At 36.0% G+C, this 18,798-nt stretch overlaps 1 protein-coding gene and 1 long non-coding RNA gene across 2 annotated transcripts in view; one reads left to right on the top strand and one right to left on the bottom strand.

Annotated features, from left to right (window-relative positions):
- The window catches only part of LOC122239468, a 50,103-nt gene extending 40,692 nt beyond the window's left edge, over positions 1–9,411 (top strand). Inside the window, exons 3-4 of the long non-coding RNA XR_006218626.1 lie at positions 907–1,026; positions 9,332–9,411. This is a non-coding gene — a long non-coding RNA (uncharacterized LOC122239468). The remainder of the gene's footprint in view (positions 1–906; positions 1,027–9,331) is intronic.
- Positions 9,412–17,095: 7,684 nt separating this feature from the next.
- WDR72 (WD repeat domain 72) overlaps positions 17,096–18,798 on the bottom strand; it is a 202,648-nt gene continuing 200,945 nt past the window's right edge. The window contains exon 19 of the mRNA XM_007081860.3: positions 17,096–17,151. Coding sequence (XP_007081922.1) covers positions 17,096–17,151 — 56 coding nt within the window. The remainder of the gene's footprint in view (positions 17,152–18,798) is intronic.

Raw genomic sequence — 18,798 nt, 5'->3', positions numbered from 1 at the left:
GAGCCTCTGCTCCTCTCCCCCGCTCAAGCTCGCTCTCTCTCTCTCTTAAAAAAAAAAAAAAAAAGTAAATGGGCTCCATATAACCTCAAACAGGAATCACTAACTTCTTTAAGACCCAAGCTATTAGGGACATGATTTTAACAGTCATTTCAATTAGCTGAACCTGTTGTGGTCATTGTTTCACAATGTATATAAATCAAACCATCGTGCTGTTTGTCTTAAATTTATAGTGATGTATATCAATTATTTCTAAATAAAACTTGAAAAACTAAGTAAATTAATTACATTTAAAAATTTAAAAAAATCAAGGTTAAAAAAAAAAAAAAAACAGTCCTTCCACTGGGTAGCCATAAGGATCAAACGTGGTACATGTACCAGTACCTGCTGCATACTAAGCCCTCAATAAAGACTTGTCAGATCTCTGGTTTAACATAACTAGAGCTTTCTTTCTTATAATTCTGGGGTTTGGGTTAAGAAATAGCAGCATGTCATTTCATGTGTGTTTGTTGAGCCATTAGTTCATTACATCAAAATGGAGTTTGGGGCTAAAAAAAAGACAGCTTTCCATAGAATTCTGGGGTTGTGAATATAACTATATTTTCACTACAATTGGTTTTTCAGCTACTCAGTTTAATCAGAGTTGTGGTAGCCATTGGTCTCCCCTCCCCAAATCCATTCTACTTTCAAATAAATCATCTAGAATTCTGTTAATCTTATTTATCTTGTTGGCGATTAGTTTTGGAATATGCATGTTTCCAGTCCCAGTCATTGAAACAAGAGAATTATTCTGTTTAGAAGCTTCTCAAAAAAGTTTACTCCCTCCTACAAAGGAGACATGAAAAGAGACAGTGCCTTTCACCCTTAACACATCGTTCTCACTGGAGATTTTGTCTGGAATTAATACAGCTAGCTTGAAACCATGAGGGGCCAGCTGAGGGCAAAGCTGCCACATAGAAGATGGCAGAGCAGAAGGATGGAAAGAACTAGAACTTTTGATGACCCTGTGGAGCCTCTGAAGCAACCAAGGTAGGAATCTTGTTATGTTAGGTAACAAGATTATCTAAGATATTGTTTAAGCTCATTTGATTGGAGTATTTGGTTGCTTGAAGCTATGATATAGCTTCCTATCATATATTGTTCTTTTAAAATTTTTATTTAATGGCTAATGATGAAAATAAGAAATTTTGGGTTGCTGTCTTCTTTCTGCCAGTCTGATTAACTGAATGATTTCCACATAATCATTTTACTTCTATGAGTTTCAGTTTTTTTATTTGTGTAATGGAGTCAAATCAAAAGATTAAACTTCAAATAAATTTACCTGTTCTAATAATCTCTAAATCCATGATAATGCACAAAATGCCTCCTTAATTCTTTTTCATACGTGTTTTGGTCTAGATCTGCTCTGTCCTGTATGTTAGCCATTAGCCACATTATAGCTAGTCCATATTGAGATGTCCCATACATGTAAAATATGAATAGAGTTTTGAAGATTTGGTATGAAAAAAAGGACTATAAAATATCTCATACATTATTTTTATATAACTTACATGTTGCAATGATATTTTGGATTCATAGGGTTAAATAAAATTTATTATTAAAATTAAATTTACTACTTTTTTTAGTGCTAAAGTCTACTTTTTTTTTTTTTTTAACTGAAATCTGAAGGAAAGGGCAACAGACTGATAAGTCAGGCAGGGCTCTTATATTGCAGTCTTGAGAAGAATTCCTTCTCTTTCAGTAAATAGGTCTTCAACTGAAGAGTTGGTGCTCCCCCACATTATAGAGGGTAATAGGACTTACTCAAGGTCTACTGATTTAAATATCAATCACACCTAAACAATACCTTCACAGCAACACTGGTGTTTGACCAAATAACTGGTCACCATTGCCTAACCAAGGTGACATGTAAAATCAACCATCACAATTCCCATATTATTTTCCTCTGCTCTAAAATTCGTTTGCCTTCTGTAATTGAAAACATAATATGTTTTTATACTCATCAATAATTTGTGTTGTATTACTCTCTAGTTTCTTATACATTTTGCTCCCCCCCCCCCTTATTGCCAGCAGCATTTATTATGTTAGGAGAAAGATGACAAGACACACAAGCAAAGAAAATACCTTTGAGCTTCAGTAAGATTTGCATCTAGGGTATAATGTTTATTTCACAAACAACAAATCTGAGAAAATAGACAGGTTGGGCTATCTCACTGCAGAGGGGTAAAGAGTGCATGGGGACGGCAAAGAGAAGACAAATAACTTAGATGTAGGTGGATTTCTAAAAAGCAATCCTGTGTCTCATCCACAGTCTGTTTCCTAGTTGGGGGTTGGGTACACAATAGAAACTTGAGATAAAATTCAGAATTCAAGAACTCTGGATAACTCCATCTGGATTTTGAGGTAGAGCTCATGAGGATTGCAAGCTCGACAGAAGTTTCCTGCATGCAGTACAACGTAGACACGATTGAGTAGAAATGCCTGAGACAGTCACGTTCCATGTCAGTGAAGTGCAGGAGATTCAGGTCATTTTTGTCCATCTCCCTCAGTTTGGAGGGACCTGAAAGTGAGCCAGACAAGAGATGCCTATTGCTAGAAAAGAGGGTGGAAACAGCTGAGATACGTATGGACAGATGACAAAAGACCAGATAGGAATGAGGCAGAACATTTTTCCCCTCTGGACATTGTTGTATCCGGATATAATATTATCTGTCATCTAGTAGAGATAGATGATTACTGAATAGTTCACAGATTCCAACAACCCTCAACTACTAGACCTACCTTACCTAAGTTGAGGGTGACCATATATCTCCATTTTTCTAGGATATCCTTGATTTATATTAGTTGCCTCATGCAAAACTCTTAAATAGTGGTTCTTCTCACTAAAGAAATTAAAACTAAAAAACTAAAAATTATGTGGTCACCCAACTAAGCTCTCAAAACTTAGGTGTGATATATGGGAAAAAGTAGAAAGCCTGAACCAGTTGAGATTATGTTTCTTCTACCTGGAAAAATGAGGAGGAAAATGTAAAATAGAAATTAAATTCATTTATGGGGAAAATAAAATTGAGTTTTTGGCAGGCCTGAGAGTATGTGCTGAAATTCACCTTTTCTAATGTAAAAGGCACGTAAAGGAGCTTACATCTTCAAGTCCATTACACTATGCACAAACCATTACTTCAATATGATAGGATATATAATACATTTTATGTATTTAGTTTCTGGCTCAAGTTCTCAGAATGCCTTTATCCTAGCAGCAAATGGAATCCTCACTAATTTATTATAATAAGATGGTAGAAAGCAAGGGATGCTTTATAAAGGGCTTCACCAGCCCAGCTAAGGGGATTTGGACTGTATTTAAAGGAATAAAAGAATGAGATTTGTATTTTAGAGTGTTGGCTTGGGCAACAATGCAGATGATGGACTGGAGGAGGACTAGGCAGAAGGCTCCTGTGGCAATTTTAATGGTAAATAAGTCTGAACTAACAGTGAGGATGCCAGAAAACAGATAGGGAAGCCATTTAAAAAATCATAAAAAAAATATTTGGACATCAATTTTACACTGGGAATGAGAAACAAAGAGAACATTTGTAGAGGTGGAAAATGAGTTCAGTGTTGGACACATTGTCTTAAGTTTCCTTTGGGATGTTCAGGAGGAGATGGTGGTTTTTCAGGTGAATTTTTGGGTTTGGAGTTGACATGAAGTTGTGTATGAGGAACATGTGATTTGGAGGTACCAGCTTATAAGAGGGTAAGTAGTAAGCACTGAAAAAAAGAGAGAGAGAGAGAGAAAAGAGGAAAAAAATATAGTGGTTACTTTCTCTTAGTCTTTTAGTATATGTAAAAATAACCCAAGTAAATTTTATGTCAAAATCAGGCTAGAAGGTATTTTTCTGAAATAAAAATAAAGCTCAATAACATACTTTATGAACTTTTTGTTGGGAATTTCATAGGAAGAATTTTACCTTTGACCAGTGTTTCTCTACTGGGGGTATGTTGTCCCATAGGGGACATCTAACAATGTCTAGAAATGGGTTGTTATAACTACAGGGGATCATGGGAAGGGACTGTTACTGGCATCTGGTGGTAGAGGCCAGGGATGCTACTAAATATCCTACAATTCACAAGACAGCCCTCACCAAATAAAGAATTAGCCAGCTCAAAATGTCAATAGTGCTGAGGTTGAGAAACCTCTGCCTTAGACAATTGAGCTAAGAATTTTGTTGAAAGAGCTGAAATCACCCTTAAATTGGTTTTCTGATCAAGAAACACCACAGAAAGACTTTGATGTAATGCATGAAAGTACCTTGATATCCTGGCTGAGAAGTCCATTCCAGTTAGCTTTTGTAACTCAAAAGGCCACTTACCTGCTCAAAAGCTCTTGTGTGTACAAGAGCACACTGGGTGTACGTCACATTGAGGGCTCCAAGGAAGTACAGAATTTTTACCTGTGGATCCCTCCAACATAGGTTAGCGGTTGATGCAAAGTTAAGTTCTATATGGGAGTGGATGGGAAAGCACCTGCCACTAAAGACACCTAAAAAATAGAAGGTTGAAAATGGCCGCTAATTTTGGCTATTGCATTGTCACATATGAGGATAAAAGGTGGTGGAAGTGGTCAGCAATATAAGACAGTGGTTAAGAGCATGGGTTGCTGAATCCAGCTCTCTGAGCTTGCAAGACTCTTGGTCCTATAATTCACTAGTTGTATGAGCTCAAGCAAATTACTTATCCTCTCATTTGCTGCTCTCTTTTTCATCTGTAAAATAGGGATAAGATTAATACTTGCCTCAAAGAATTGTGTTTGAGAGTAAATCAAATATCATTCTCAGAGCTTAGTCAAGTGATTGAGGCCTCATGGGCTCTCAGTAAATGCCATCTACATGGCTTGAGGAGCCTAGCAAAGACGGTCTTATCAATGGAGCAAAAGACGACCTAGCGCTAGCCTACTGCTTTGAAGCCCTTTCTCTAACGGCTCTTAGGTAACTGAGGCAAAGGTACTTGTAGTATTAATGCTGGGATTATGACAATACTTCTTGTTTCTTTTTAATCAAATTAACAATGTGCTGGTCAATATATTTTTTTTTTTTTTTAACTTTTATTTATTTTTGAGACAGAGAGAGACAGAGCATGAACGGGGGAGGGTCAGAGAGAGGGAGACACAGAATCTGAAACAGGCTCCAGGCTCTGAGCTGTCAGCACAGAGGACGACGCGGGGCTCGAACTCACGGACCGCGAGATCATGACCTGAGCCGAAGTCGGCCGCTTAACTGACTGAGCCACCCAGGCGCCCCTGGTCAATATTTTTTAAAAGTGGTAACATTCTTGCTCTTGATTCAACTAGTTTTTACCATAATGAATGGAAGTAGATAAAATAGATTCATGCTTTTCAAATTGTAGTTCTTGTAAGCCTAATGAAAAACTTGGGAACCACAGATAAGACGGGCAGTTACAAAAGACTCTAAATGATTCCAGGGTCTGAATGCAGTACCTGTGTGCATACAAACTACAGTGTCATATTTAAACACTTTTGTCACTGCTTATGAGCTGTGTGATCTTTGGGAAATTACTTAGCCATTCTGTGTTTTTCCCCACCTATAAAATGAGCATTGAAACTATCCCATGAAATGGCTGTGAAGATTGAGTGAGAAACAATATGTAAACTATTAGGCATAGCACACACAGAAAATGTTCAGTAAATGTTAGCTGTTAATATTTTATGTAATTAGCAAACACAAAAGTAAACGTGTACAAAATTCAAATGACTCTTTAAAGATAAACTTTGAGATGCCAGAGAAATTTCACATTTGCAGTGTGGTATTTTAAGGCTACTTTGTACACTGGTTAGCTTTTCTTCTAAGAAGCCTGTAGTAAATTTTTGACAAGCATAGATGCAGAAGGTGACCTTCTAGTCCACTGGATAACTATGCAGCATAGAATATTTTGACCAATGTTCTTAGATGCTATCCAAAAAAAAAAAAAAAAACCTTATGAATAGCTACCTACTCAATATTATTTTCAGCTGTTTAAAGTTTCACTATCTCACACTCATTCATCACACATTACGCTCATTAATCACATTACAAAGGAGGATCATTAACAACTATGGCCAGATGTGCAGGAAAATCCCCTGCCTGGAAGCCATGCCTGCTGGGTCGCTCTGCAGACTGAGTCACAGCCAACTGTCAGAGAACTTGGAATGGGGGACATGGCTAGGGTTTACAAGAACTGTACGATCTGGGTAATTTCTTGAGCTATGATCCTAAACAACCAGAGGGATGCAAAGATAGAACCGCATATAGGGCAAGCAGAGGTAAGACACTCCAAGATTCCAGATAACTCTTCTTGTTAATAAATTCAATATACAGTCATTTGAATTTGTGAAGTGAGAATTTACCCACTCTTTCAGATTAATTGAATTCTCAATTTTAGTGATTCCTTGGCTATTCTCCTCTCTCTCTGACTCTCTCCCTCTTTCTCTCATTAGAATAATAATTACTTTGTAATAATCATTATTGGTATTATTCACAACTGGACCATGTAATATACTATGATTACATTTCATCTCTCTCTTCTTTTGCTTAGTTTTCTGTCATACAAAATCCCTGTCACTAACTCATTACCAAGCTCATCAATAGAACCATAAAATTGCTCTCCGTTTAGTAAGGCTTACTGGCGTTGTTCTGGAACCCTCCTTACTAGCGCCCGCACTTTCTGCTACAACTGGTGGGTTGCTTTCTAGGCCTGTATACAGCAGTTCACATGCCATTTATCTTCACCATCTTTTGGGGGTTTCTTCTTTCCTATGTTCCATGTGCTGCTCATTCTTGGTTTACTCCATTTTGTAGGTGAATTATATCCTCCAGTAATTGTATGAGAAACGGTGCATAGGATAGATGGAGTGACTAAATACCAAATTCCAGGATGGAAATGGTTTTCATGGGGATATTAAGTCACTGCCCCATTTTCTTCTAGCATCTGGAATTGCATTTGAGAAGTCTAATGCCATTCTGATTGCCTATTATTCACATTGGGCTAAAGTTCTCTTCCTTTTTCTAAAGTTTTTGAAATCATCCCTTTGCCTCCAGTGTTCTGAACTTTCACTAGAATATGCTTTCAGGTGAATCATTTTCATTAATTTTTGAGGAGCACACTATGGATTCTTTCAATCTGGAATTTGTTTCATCATTTCTGGAAAATTAGCATGATTTTATTTTCCATGATTTTCTTCCCCCTAATTTCTCTGTTTACCTTTTCTGGATCTCTCATTAATATTTTTAATATTGGACCTCTAATTGAATTAATCTGTACATTTTTTAACTGTTTTTCCTATTTTCTTCCTGGGAGGTCTCCCCAATTATATCTTTTTTTTTTTTGATGTTTATTTATTTCTGAGAGAGAAAGACAGAGCGTGTGTGGGGGAGGGGCAGAGAGAGAGGAGGACACAGAATCCGAAGCAGGCTCCAGGCTCTGAGCTGTCAGCACAGAACCCTACTTGGGGCTTGAACCCACTAACGTGAGATCATGACCCCCGCTGAAGTCAGATGCTCAACTGACTGAGCCACCCAGGCTCCCCTCCCCAATTATATCTTGCAAACATTTTTTAGAGAAAAAAAAGTGCTAGCTTTTGAATGTGCATATGTATGTTTTATTTACTGCGGCATTCACAATGGCTAGAACAGGGCCTGGCACATAGTAGAAATTGGGGGCAAAAGGTGTGTTGAAGTGAATAAATGAATGGTACCACATATTTTTAAATTCTTGAATGTTCTTTTTTTATAGTCTCCTTTTTGTTTCTTTTTTTTATTTTTTTAAACATTTATTTATTTTTGAGAGACAGAGAGAGACAGAGCAGGAACAAGGGAGGGGCAGAGAGAGAGGGAGACACAGAATCCGAAACAGGCTCCAGGCTCTGAGCTGCCAGCACAGAGCCCGACGCGGGGCTCAAACTCACGAACTGTGAGATCATGACCTGAGCCGAAGTTACATGCTTAACCGACTGAGCCACCCAGGCACCCCTCCTTTTTGTTTCTTGAAGGTAATTTCCTCACTTATCTCTCTGATTACATTAATTATAGATGTTTTGGGATTTTTTTTTTTTACAATACCCTCTATCACTGCTCTTTCTGCATGTTTGTTTGGTTTCTCTCTTTTGAATTAAAAGCTTTATTCATATATTTGGTGATCTTTGGCTTTCCAGCTAGTGAAGCACAAAAATACTTTGTGTTTGGGAATAGGTCAGAGTGCTAGTCTTCCCTATGAGGTTTTCTGGTTATGATGTTTCACTGGAAGAGCCTGAGTAGTCAGCATCTGTAGGTCTTTTGTTCTCAGGCTGTATTTTTTTTTTTTTTTTTAATTTTCAGAATTGTGGTAAAATATACATAATATACATTTTACCATTTTAACTATTTTTAAGTGTATACTTGAGTAGTGTTAAGTATATTCACATTGTTGTGCTGCCAATCTCTAGAACTCTTTCTTCTTGCAAAACTGAAACTCTATACCCATTAAACAACTCCTCAGTCCTCCCTTCCCTTCTTCTCTTCCCTCTCCCAGTAACCTCTCTTTTTCTTTATGTCTGTATAATTTTACCCTAGTTTCCTCAGTAAGTGGAATTATGCAGTATTTGTCATTTTATTGGACATTTTACCAGATTATTTCACTTAGGATAATGTCTTTAAGGTTAATCCATGTTGTAGCATGCATAAGATTTTCTTTCCTTTTTGAAGTTGAACAATATTCTATTGTATGAATATACATCTTATTTATCATTCATTCGTTGATGGACAGTTGGGTTACTTCCACCCTTTTTGGCTATCGTGAATAATGCTGCTGTGAACATGGGTGTACAAATATAATTTTGAGATACTGCTTTTAGATATTCTTTTGGACATATGTCCACTAGTAGAATTGCTGGATTATATTGGAATTCTGTTATACATTTTTTGAGGCACTACTGTACTGTTTACCACAGCAGCTGCACCATTTTACATTCCCACCAATGTAGCACAAGAGTTCCAATTTCTCAGCATCCTCATCAATACTTGTCATTTTGCGTTTTTGTTTTGTTTTTTGATAGTGGCCATTCTAATGGGTGTGAGGTGGTAACTCATTGTGGGTTTGATTTACACTTCCCTAATGATTAGTGATGTTGAGCATCTTTTCAAGTGCTTATTGGCCTCAGGCTTGTTATTTTATCATAAAAGAGTCATCTGTCTCTTGTCTAGCGTTAAGAAGAATGGTTATCAGCATCTTTGGAGCAAAACAGAAGGGAGCTAGGGTGAGGGTGTGGTCATCAGTGTACAGATTTTTACCCATCCTTTTTTTTTTTCAGGATGATGTCCTTGCTCTCAGCTAGTCTTACTGTCCTGAACCATAATCCTTCCTATTCAGCCTGACCATGGAGGGAACCCCCAGGTATTAACTGGGGTAAGAAGTCAGAGTGAGAATCAAGGTGATTAACTTTCTTTGAAACAGTTTTCCTGTACCCCCACAAAAGTCACAGCTGACTCCAATTTTTGAGCCATTAGGACCCCTGCAACACCAAGCAGCTCATTTCTTGGCATCGTCTTCTGTGGCATTTATTTGCTTTCTGGCTTTTAAAAATTTGCTGTTGTTATTCCTTTCCCCATTCTCTATTTTTTTGTTGGGTTCTTGTATTTTATCCCATTATTCCAGTGAAGCTTTAGGAGAGGATGGAGATAAATGTGTCTTTAATTTGCCATTTTAATTGAAAATCCTCCTGGTCATTTTATTATTATTCCCGACCAATACCCTTTTTTTCCACTTAGAGAAGAGGGTGGAAGGGAACAGAAGTAATGAAATGTTGTAAGATGTTTCACCAAACTTTATTAAAGTAAAAATAAGGATGAGTATCCTTCTCTAGGTACATCCTTGTGTTTGATGCTTCTGATGCCACTTCTGGTCAGCCCTACTTTAACCCTTCCTTGACTCAGGTTTTCTGACCTATTCATCAATTTTCAGATTTTTGCCTCATGGGAGAAATTTCTAATATATACCAACCTTAGCAGGAAGGTAGAATTTGATATATGCTGTTTGGTTGTACCCATGATCTTTCAGGGGTTCATTGACTTTCTAAGTTGTGGTATACTTCTTTACAAGTACTTACATGTTTAGGTTTGGTCCATTCATCACATTCATGTAAAGCTATAGAAACATGTTTGCTAGTGTCATCTGATAATATGAAGACTGATAGAAGAGAAAAGCTACCTGTCATTTTATACAACCTTAGATGGACCATGGCCTATCCTACTCTGACACAAAACATTCTCAGAGGATTATCTTTCAGGACCCAGAAGAAAAACTATGAGCTATTTACTATTTATTATTATCCACTGAGCTTGGGAAAGCCTTGACCTTTAAATAAATTGTCAAAAACTGAAATTAGCCCTTGATCCTGGGAGTGCTAGTTAACATGAAACATTTTAAAAGAAGAAATTTTCATTAAACCAACCTGTTTAGCTTGTTTATGCCAAAATGCTCTCCCAATCTGAGTAAAAAGCTTGTTCAAGCATTATAGTGCCATGATGGTTGATGATAATTAATATTATTATAAAAATAGGCATTTTTGGCATGTGTACTGATTTCAATTATTTGTAATGCTACATTCAATAATAACAATACAGGCATATGGTGCCTGAGAAATTGAAATTATTAGTCTTAATGCAGAGTTGAGAGAACTGAGCTTCTGAGTATTATATAAATTACTTTTCTAATGTCACTCAGCTAGTAAGAAAGTGAAGGGGCTGAGACACAATGCCAGTACTTCAGATTCCACGTTCAATGCCTGGTATAATGAAAAATACTTGCTTTGAATTACATAGATATTTGCAGAAAGTGATCAAGGTTATGAAGGACAAGAGAAGTTAGAAGTGATATTAATGAGATTGAAAAGTATTAGATACAGAACCCTTTCCTCACCTTCCTCAAACCCTTCAATGACCTCCTTATAGCCTGGGAATTTAATTATTATGAGCTTTATCTGAGTCTGGAGTTGTATATATGGATGGTACTTTGGACATGTTGACCAACCCTACATAAAAAGAACACTCTAAAGATTCCTTCACAAAAGCTACCAATATTTGCTATAACAGGTACTAATTTTTGCAAAATGCTAGAAATTGAAGAAATTCTTACTGATAATCAGTTTCCAATACTAAAGAAGAACAGACTTATTAACATAGACATGGGCATCCTTGTTTCATTTCTGCCTAGGTACAGGAGCCACTGCCTTTCTCAAGGCAATGATCCATATCCATGCAATGACTCAACACCCTCACTGTTAGCCTGTAAATCCTGTTTGTCTTCTGGCCCCACATTCAGGTGCCATGGGCCTCTCTGCTTGGACATAGCCTTCATTTGATTTGCACACACCTAACTTGAATGCAATCTCCTCTATTTAGAATAATCAGAGGAAATAGCTTCATACGGAAGATGAAAGGAAAATGCACAATTACTAAATTCCCTGGCTTCTTAGATGTTTACAAAGAATGAAAGGAGAGGCTTTTGCTATTTCCCAGAAAAGCCTAGGTGGTCATGGAATAAACCAGTTTTCTTCCTTTTTCTTGAGAGAAAAGCTTTAGCTTGAGAGAAGGTAAAGAATTAAGATCCTAGTAAATAAAGAAACAAAAGCCTAATACTACCAACATGTACGAGAGCAGAATATGACTTCTGTATTAAGGGAAATGATGAATGTTTTCACATTATGGGAACCGCTTTAGCACAACCTTAAAATAGTGTTTTAGAGATATGTGAGGACATAGAGAAATTTGTCTCTACACTTTAAACCTTTTCTCTTCCACAAGGGTTTTTAGTAAGAATGTGGTTTAGACTAGAGCTTGGAGAATGTGAAAGAAAATTTCTAGCCTTGAGTGTTGCTGCCACCTACATGGCAGGAAGCCTACAAACAAAACCTCACACCTTTGCAGACAGGAATCAACTGAAATATACTTTCTATGGAATCACACTTCAGAAATCCCCAAATTTGTTTCTTGACTATCTGAAAGACAACTGAAATGATAATATTTTATATTTTTGCCTCACTTCCTGTCTGAAATTCTTCCATAAATTGGACCAGATGGTTTTACTTAGATTGGCGAAAATACACTGATCATTTGAAATAGAGGCTGATCCAAGGAAATCTTCCTTATCATTAAAACGGTCCTAAGTGCAACCTGGTCCCTGTGGCTATGATTAAAACAGGGACAGGATGAAGGCTCTTAATCTCACTGTTATAGGTTTGTTCTTTCTTTCCTTCCCTCCCCTCCCTGGAATCCTCTAAAATACAAAAAGAAAAATTTAAATACTATTTTGATTATGATTGTAAATTGAAATAGAGATAACATAGATGGAAGAAGTCTTTTCATATAGATAAGAGAGTTTATTTCTGATAGGAAATGTAGTTGCCACTGCACAATTAACAGAAAATCTCTTTAAAAGTCTAAAGGAAACTTGTGATGTGTCAAGAACACGTCATAGACTGTCCTTTTATCTTAGATGGCATCATTCTAGGACATGATGCTCCATTACTGAGGCTGTGTGAAAACACCTCCTCCCCTGAAAATACACATGCAAGATCGAAAAGCCAATTGATGACTTTACAGATAATTGCAATTAAAATAATTGCTAAGTGAATAAATGATAGGTTTGCAAGCATGTACCAACCAATTATTCCTATTGCATAATGCTATGGATACTGGTGTTTTGCTGGCATTTGGCACTTTGCAGATTTAGGCAGGGCTATACTAAACAGGTACAAATTATCTTTGGTGTTAAAAACCTTGGATCCTTGAATGAAAAATTATTGCTACCTTTCCAATTAGTAGTGTGTTGACGACAGAAAGGATCCTTAAAATTGATGATAGGAAAACATGCTCTGTACAATGAAAAAAGGCATTTGGAGAAACATTGTCAAAAGGAAGAACCATAGATGCCCAATATTTCCCACTGTACACCACTAGAAGTAAGCCATTTCAAACATTCTCAATGGTTTATGGCTTTAGTTTCCACAGGGTTTGTATCATTATAATCTTTCTCACAATGATGTGATTGTTCCAGTCTATTTACCTGTGGTATACTTTTTGGGATAAAGGTGTATCTATCCAGATTTAATGAACAGGGCCTAAGACTAGGGGGGTGGCCAAAGAACTCAGTACTCAGGATGAATGTATTTTAATACAAAATTTTAAAAAGTCAGATTAATGCCCCAAGTCCATGATATCAAAATTTAAAATAAAATGGGATCTGAGAAAGTTGGTTGAAGGGTGGCAGGAGCGAGGGAATTGTGGCAAGGCAGTCTGTTTGTGCCCTGCCAATGAGATGAGATGAGGTGACACACGATGTCTTCCAGGGTTTCAGGCTGGATGGACCCCACCCCCCACCCCCACCGTGGCATGCGCACACTGAGAGACCTGTTCATTTCTTGTTTGCATGTTTCTCATACATGCCATCTGTAAGGTCCTTGATGAAATCACAGCACAAAGTGTCTTAGGGACAAGCCACACAACTTCATCAGAAAGCAAGCCATTCCAGAAAGCTTTAACTTGGCAACTTTTTTAGTTGTGCTGTTTTGAAATTATTTTACGATGCAAACTACGTACATGTTTACAAAGCAAGGACTTTCATATTTAATTACATACAACTTTGGGTCCTTGACGTGTACAACAAGACTTCATGGAGAATCACAGCATATATAGTACTGCTTTTAAATAACTGTATAATCAAATGTGTGCAATATAAAATTTTAAAAATTATATGAATAAGTCCATTTTGTGAAAATAAGACTTCAAAATCAATTGGCATTAATGTACTCTGAGCCTTCATTTTAAACACATGGCATAACACAATTCTTGTGGTTTTTTTAAACATTTATTTATTATTGATAGAGACAGAGTATGAGAATGGGAGGGGTAGAAAGAGGGGAAGACACAGAATCTGAAGCAGGCTCCGGGCTCTGAGCTGTCAGCACAGAGCCCGATGTGGGGCTGGAACCCACAAACCGTGAGATCATGACCTGAGCCCAAGTCGGATGCTTAACCGACTGAGCCACCCAGGTGCCCCGTCAATTCTTAAAATTTCAATTCTTGCATGTCCTCTAAAGATTGAAGAGAAACACTATCTTTTCTAAAATGTTCACTTGAATAATTATAAAAGTTTTTTTTTTTTTTAAATACAGAACATCAGAGGAAAATGTGCAAGGAGGGAAATAAAAATCACCTCAAGTACTACTATCTAGGGATAGAATGTTAATTAATATTCAGCAAAATGTTTTCCTATCATTTTTCTAATAGTGACACATTCAAAGCAGCGTTAACTAGTTTCTAATACAGCAACAGAATGTTTCAGGTCTGAGGCCACCTCTCTAATTGTGTGTTTAGAGTATTATAAATTTTACCTTATATTTGAAGTGTTTTACAGTGTTCAGATTGCTTTCCAGAGACCATCTTGTGGACTGCCTTTGCCCAAGCCCTGAGAGGATGTTCTCCACATCCAGGGGGAAGCAAGGCTCTCTGACAAATACAGCAAAGACAAGCTACCTGAACATATGGTGGTGAGGCCTGGGCCCTTAAACTTTTCCCCAGCAATAGAGTAGCCTGTATGTAATTCCACAATGAGTAACAGAATCCCCATTTGGAAATTTGAAAATATGATATTCCTTGGAGGGAAATAGATAATCCTAAATATCACCAAGATTAACGACAAAAAAGAAACACAAGATGATTTTTTAATTAATTATTTATGACAACAACAAGGAAGACACTGGATACAAACAAATTAGCTGCTTGCTAATACAATTACTTCCCTTGCTAGGCCAACAAAGGATAAGCACCTATTCAAGAAGCAAAGAATTTTGAGTTTTTAGCTGTGGTACCAAGGGATTAGGGTCACCATGTGGCTGATCCAGTTAACTGGGTGGCAACTTGGTATTTCAAGTTCTCCTTATGAGAAACATTGCTGAAACATGCTGAACGTAAGTCAATATAAGGAAATCATTTTTAAACAGACGGGTGGACTTGCCCACATTTGCACCTGGATATTGGAGAATGCTATTTAAATGTCTTTCTCTAAAACTTCATTTTTAGGAATTAAAAGCTTTAGTAGTTAACGGTGTTGGCCTCCAGAATTCATATCGATAAAAGAAGATTATAATTAGTCATTTAATACAAATTATTAAATTTTAGCAACTGCAAAATGTGATGCCAAAAAATCTTAAAAATCTCATTTAGTAATGTCAGGGTTATGCCAATTCTAATTTCCTATATCTGGTGACATCATAAAATATTTATCAAGGATTCAATATTGGTTTCCTTAGTCCCGGAAAATGCTAAATATGGCAACTGTTTAAATTTATTTTTATTCTTCATTGAAAAGGGAATAATAGGACATAGCTATAAAAACAAAGCTTATTTTTAATAAATATAACAGAACTTAAGCATTCAAATAAGTTTTAACTATTAAAATTGCCCTCTTGAGAGAATATATACATATTTGAGAGTGCCATCATAAAAATATTTTTGGTAGACCTTCTTGTAATGACCTTCAGAGCCAGGGCGCAGCATGTAAGAAAATGGTTTCAATTGCCTAGCTTGCTACCTTCCTTTATTTTGAAACTTATTCCAAGTAGCTGTGGACTATTTCTAATGTGTGTGTGTGGGGGGGGGGGTGGTGGGGGGGAGTGTGTATATATGTTGATTTTCAAAAGATGACAATTTTCCATGATTATTCATATTGATAATATGTTACTCTTTGTGAAGTACAACTCAAAAACAATTTCAAGCAATGATGTCATATTACTAGGAGACAAAAAAATGAACACAGATTTATGTCTGCTTTAAAGGAGTCACACTCATTGGATGTCTATGTTTCGGTATATTCATCCAGGTCAGTCATTACTTATAAGTTCCTTAAAGGTAGAGACCATTATATATAGCTATTCCAATATATAGTTCTCTTCTCTAATCTCCCATTGCATCCCAGCATAGGACCAGATGCTGCTGCCCTCAAAAATGTTTGTTGAATTGAAGTAACTGGAACTTCCCTATTAGATAGATAAATAGATAGACAGGTAGGTAGATAGGTAGGTAGGTAGGTAGGTAGGTAGATAATATATTTAACATTTTTAACATTTTATTTCCATTTTTATGGATTAGGCGATATTTGTATTTATATGCACACTACTTTTCAATGATTTTCTATCAATCCAGGAATTATACAATATAAGGCACAGCAAATAAATCAGATCACTAAGGGCTTTAATAGATGAGAACTTTGTTCCTATTTATATTGCTTTCATATTTTATTTTAAAAATTCCTGCTAGTCAAGCTTCTTTCTGGGGAAAGAACTACAAGAGTTTATACTTAATAAGGATCAATTGTGATGTGCCGTAAGTAGATATATAGTTTACACGTGTATGGCCAACAAAATCAACCTTTGGCTGAAGACATTAACTTCTATATCATTAGAAGTCCAAATGAACCTGACCACATAAGATTGGTCCCTGTTATACTGTCTATCACTTATTTGGGCTCATTGATGACTAAATGGAACTCACTATTGTTGACAACATTTCATGCTTTGATGAGATTGACTGCAGGGTGACTGAGCCATATTAAAGCATATACTAAAACAAAATGTCCTAACCTAGCAAATCAAATAAATTTAGTAAAGTTTTAGATTAAATACATTGAAGCATCATTAAATTTAGAAGCATTGTATCTTATTTAAAAGCAATGTGGTTTTAATGTTGCCTATATCATTTACGAACTGAAAAGATAGAAGAAAATCTAAAACAGTGTTAAAATTTGTATCTGCAGACTGGCATTGCTTGTTGTAAATTTTAAAGGAAAATAAGAAGCAAGAATATAGAATGATTTCCACAATGTTTTTCAAAAATTAGATCAATTTGGATATTTTTAATCAGTAATTACATTTTCAATACACTCTTTCTAAGGCATTAGCAAATCTACTTACAATCTAATAATGACCAATAACAGCATAGTTTTTAATACAACAATAAACAAATGGCATGTTTGGGTTTCATAGTTTGTCCAAATCCAATTCCTATAGATAAGATTCCATTTAGCACAGTTTACAGGAGCACACCTTTGCTATCCATGAATGATGCCTTGGCTTACCTAGAAAGGAAACAGATTATCAGGTTATATAGTAAATAAAGAAAGAAGTAAGAAAAAGGAAAGGAGGAAGAAGGTGAGAGGGGAATGGAAAAACAGGGAAGGATGAAAAGAAGGAAGGAATGAGAAAGGAAGTGAAGGAAGGAAAGAATTACCTATAATTTCTATATTTCTTTTCTATGCTATAATACAATATGTTACTATAATAAAAATATTTTTATAAACTAGGCTTCAGGCAAATGGATTGTACACATTATTATGACAGGTTGCAAGTTGTTTTTTTCTTTTAATTGCCAAGAAAGATGACAGTTTTCAACAAGATGAGTTGGATTCGAAATTAATGAATTTGCATAAATTTCAAGTAGGTCAGTTTCTCTCAAGGAAACCCACAACTGCAGTTTTAGGATCAAATGTTATAAATGGTAGTTTATAAACTGGTTTGAATTCAAGAATCAAAAGAGCATTTATTTTTCAAACGACTTAGATGCTTGTCATTGTAGCCTAAAACTATCACTTGTTTTAAATTATTTTGACTGTCAAACATACTGGAGCATTGTGCCTTAGTTAACTATTTCTAAATACATTTATATTAATGACATGGCCATGCAAACATAATAACTCCTACACCTACTGGCAAAGACTCAAAAAACTGGTTATTTGGCTTAGTTAAATATATATTATACATTTATATATATAGCTACAGGTATAATTATGTGTGTGTGTGTCTTTATGTCTAGAATTTTATATCTTTTAAAAATTATTAGGTTAATGCTTAAATTTTTCCATTTGGGTAACTTTTTAAAAATGTTGATATTGTTAAACTCAACTAGAAGAAAGGGCTTATGTGTTTTTACTACTGAAATTGTTCTTACTTCTAGAACATTTTTTTTTTAGCACTAACCCTAAGAAGTGTGTTCTCGATAGCTATGATTGATGGGCTGCTCACACATTCCACATTTTTTCTGCTTCATGCATCATCATCAGCCATCTCCAACACTCCAGTCCTGAATCTGTCCTACTTTCTGTTACCTGATTTTTGCTGTTGATTCATGAGCTAGAATAGTAAAAGAAAAAAAAAAAACCCTCATCTTGGCTTTTCACAATGTAGTATCCCCTGGAAACTGTGAGAAACCTAGTTTTGTTCATCAGATTCATGCAAATGCAATATTGATTGACAATGATGTATATAGATCTATACACATAACGTGCTATATAAAAACCACTAAAATGTTCTATTAATGGCAGAATGCATACTGATTATAAACTACTTCAGAATGACGTGAAAACGCTGATCTGAATGCCTTTTTTTGTACTTTCAAGCTCTCTCTTGTCACTGCTATTTTTCAGTTGAAGCTATGTTTAAGTGCCCTGTCCCTAGTGCACTAGGAAGTAAAATCCTTAATTTTCCAAGCCAATAAGGTGATAAAAGCTCAAGGTCTCTCATTAACACTTGGATAAAAATTGTGAATGTCACACTAAATTTTTTATCATCATGAGTGCAAAGATGAGGGACAAGGAATGCTTTTTATTATATTCTGGAGAATAGGAATTGAGCTTTAATCATTGTGTATGAAGCAGTCAACAAGAAGTTAACCAGCAAAAGACTGCACTAAACTATTTTTGTGATAGCATCTTTCAGATTCAGAAGTG

This window comes from Panthera tigris, chromosome B3 (assembly GCF_018350195.1).
Source record: "Panthera tigris isolate Pti1 chromosome B3, P.tigris_Pti1_mat1.1, whole genome shotgun sequence".
NCBI classification, from domain to species: domain Eukaryota; kingdom Metazoa; phylum Chordata; class Mammalia; order Carnivora; family Felidae; genus Panthera; species Panthera tigris.
This window is presented reverse-complemented; position numbering and strand designations above follow the sequence as displayed.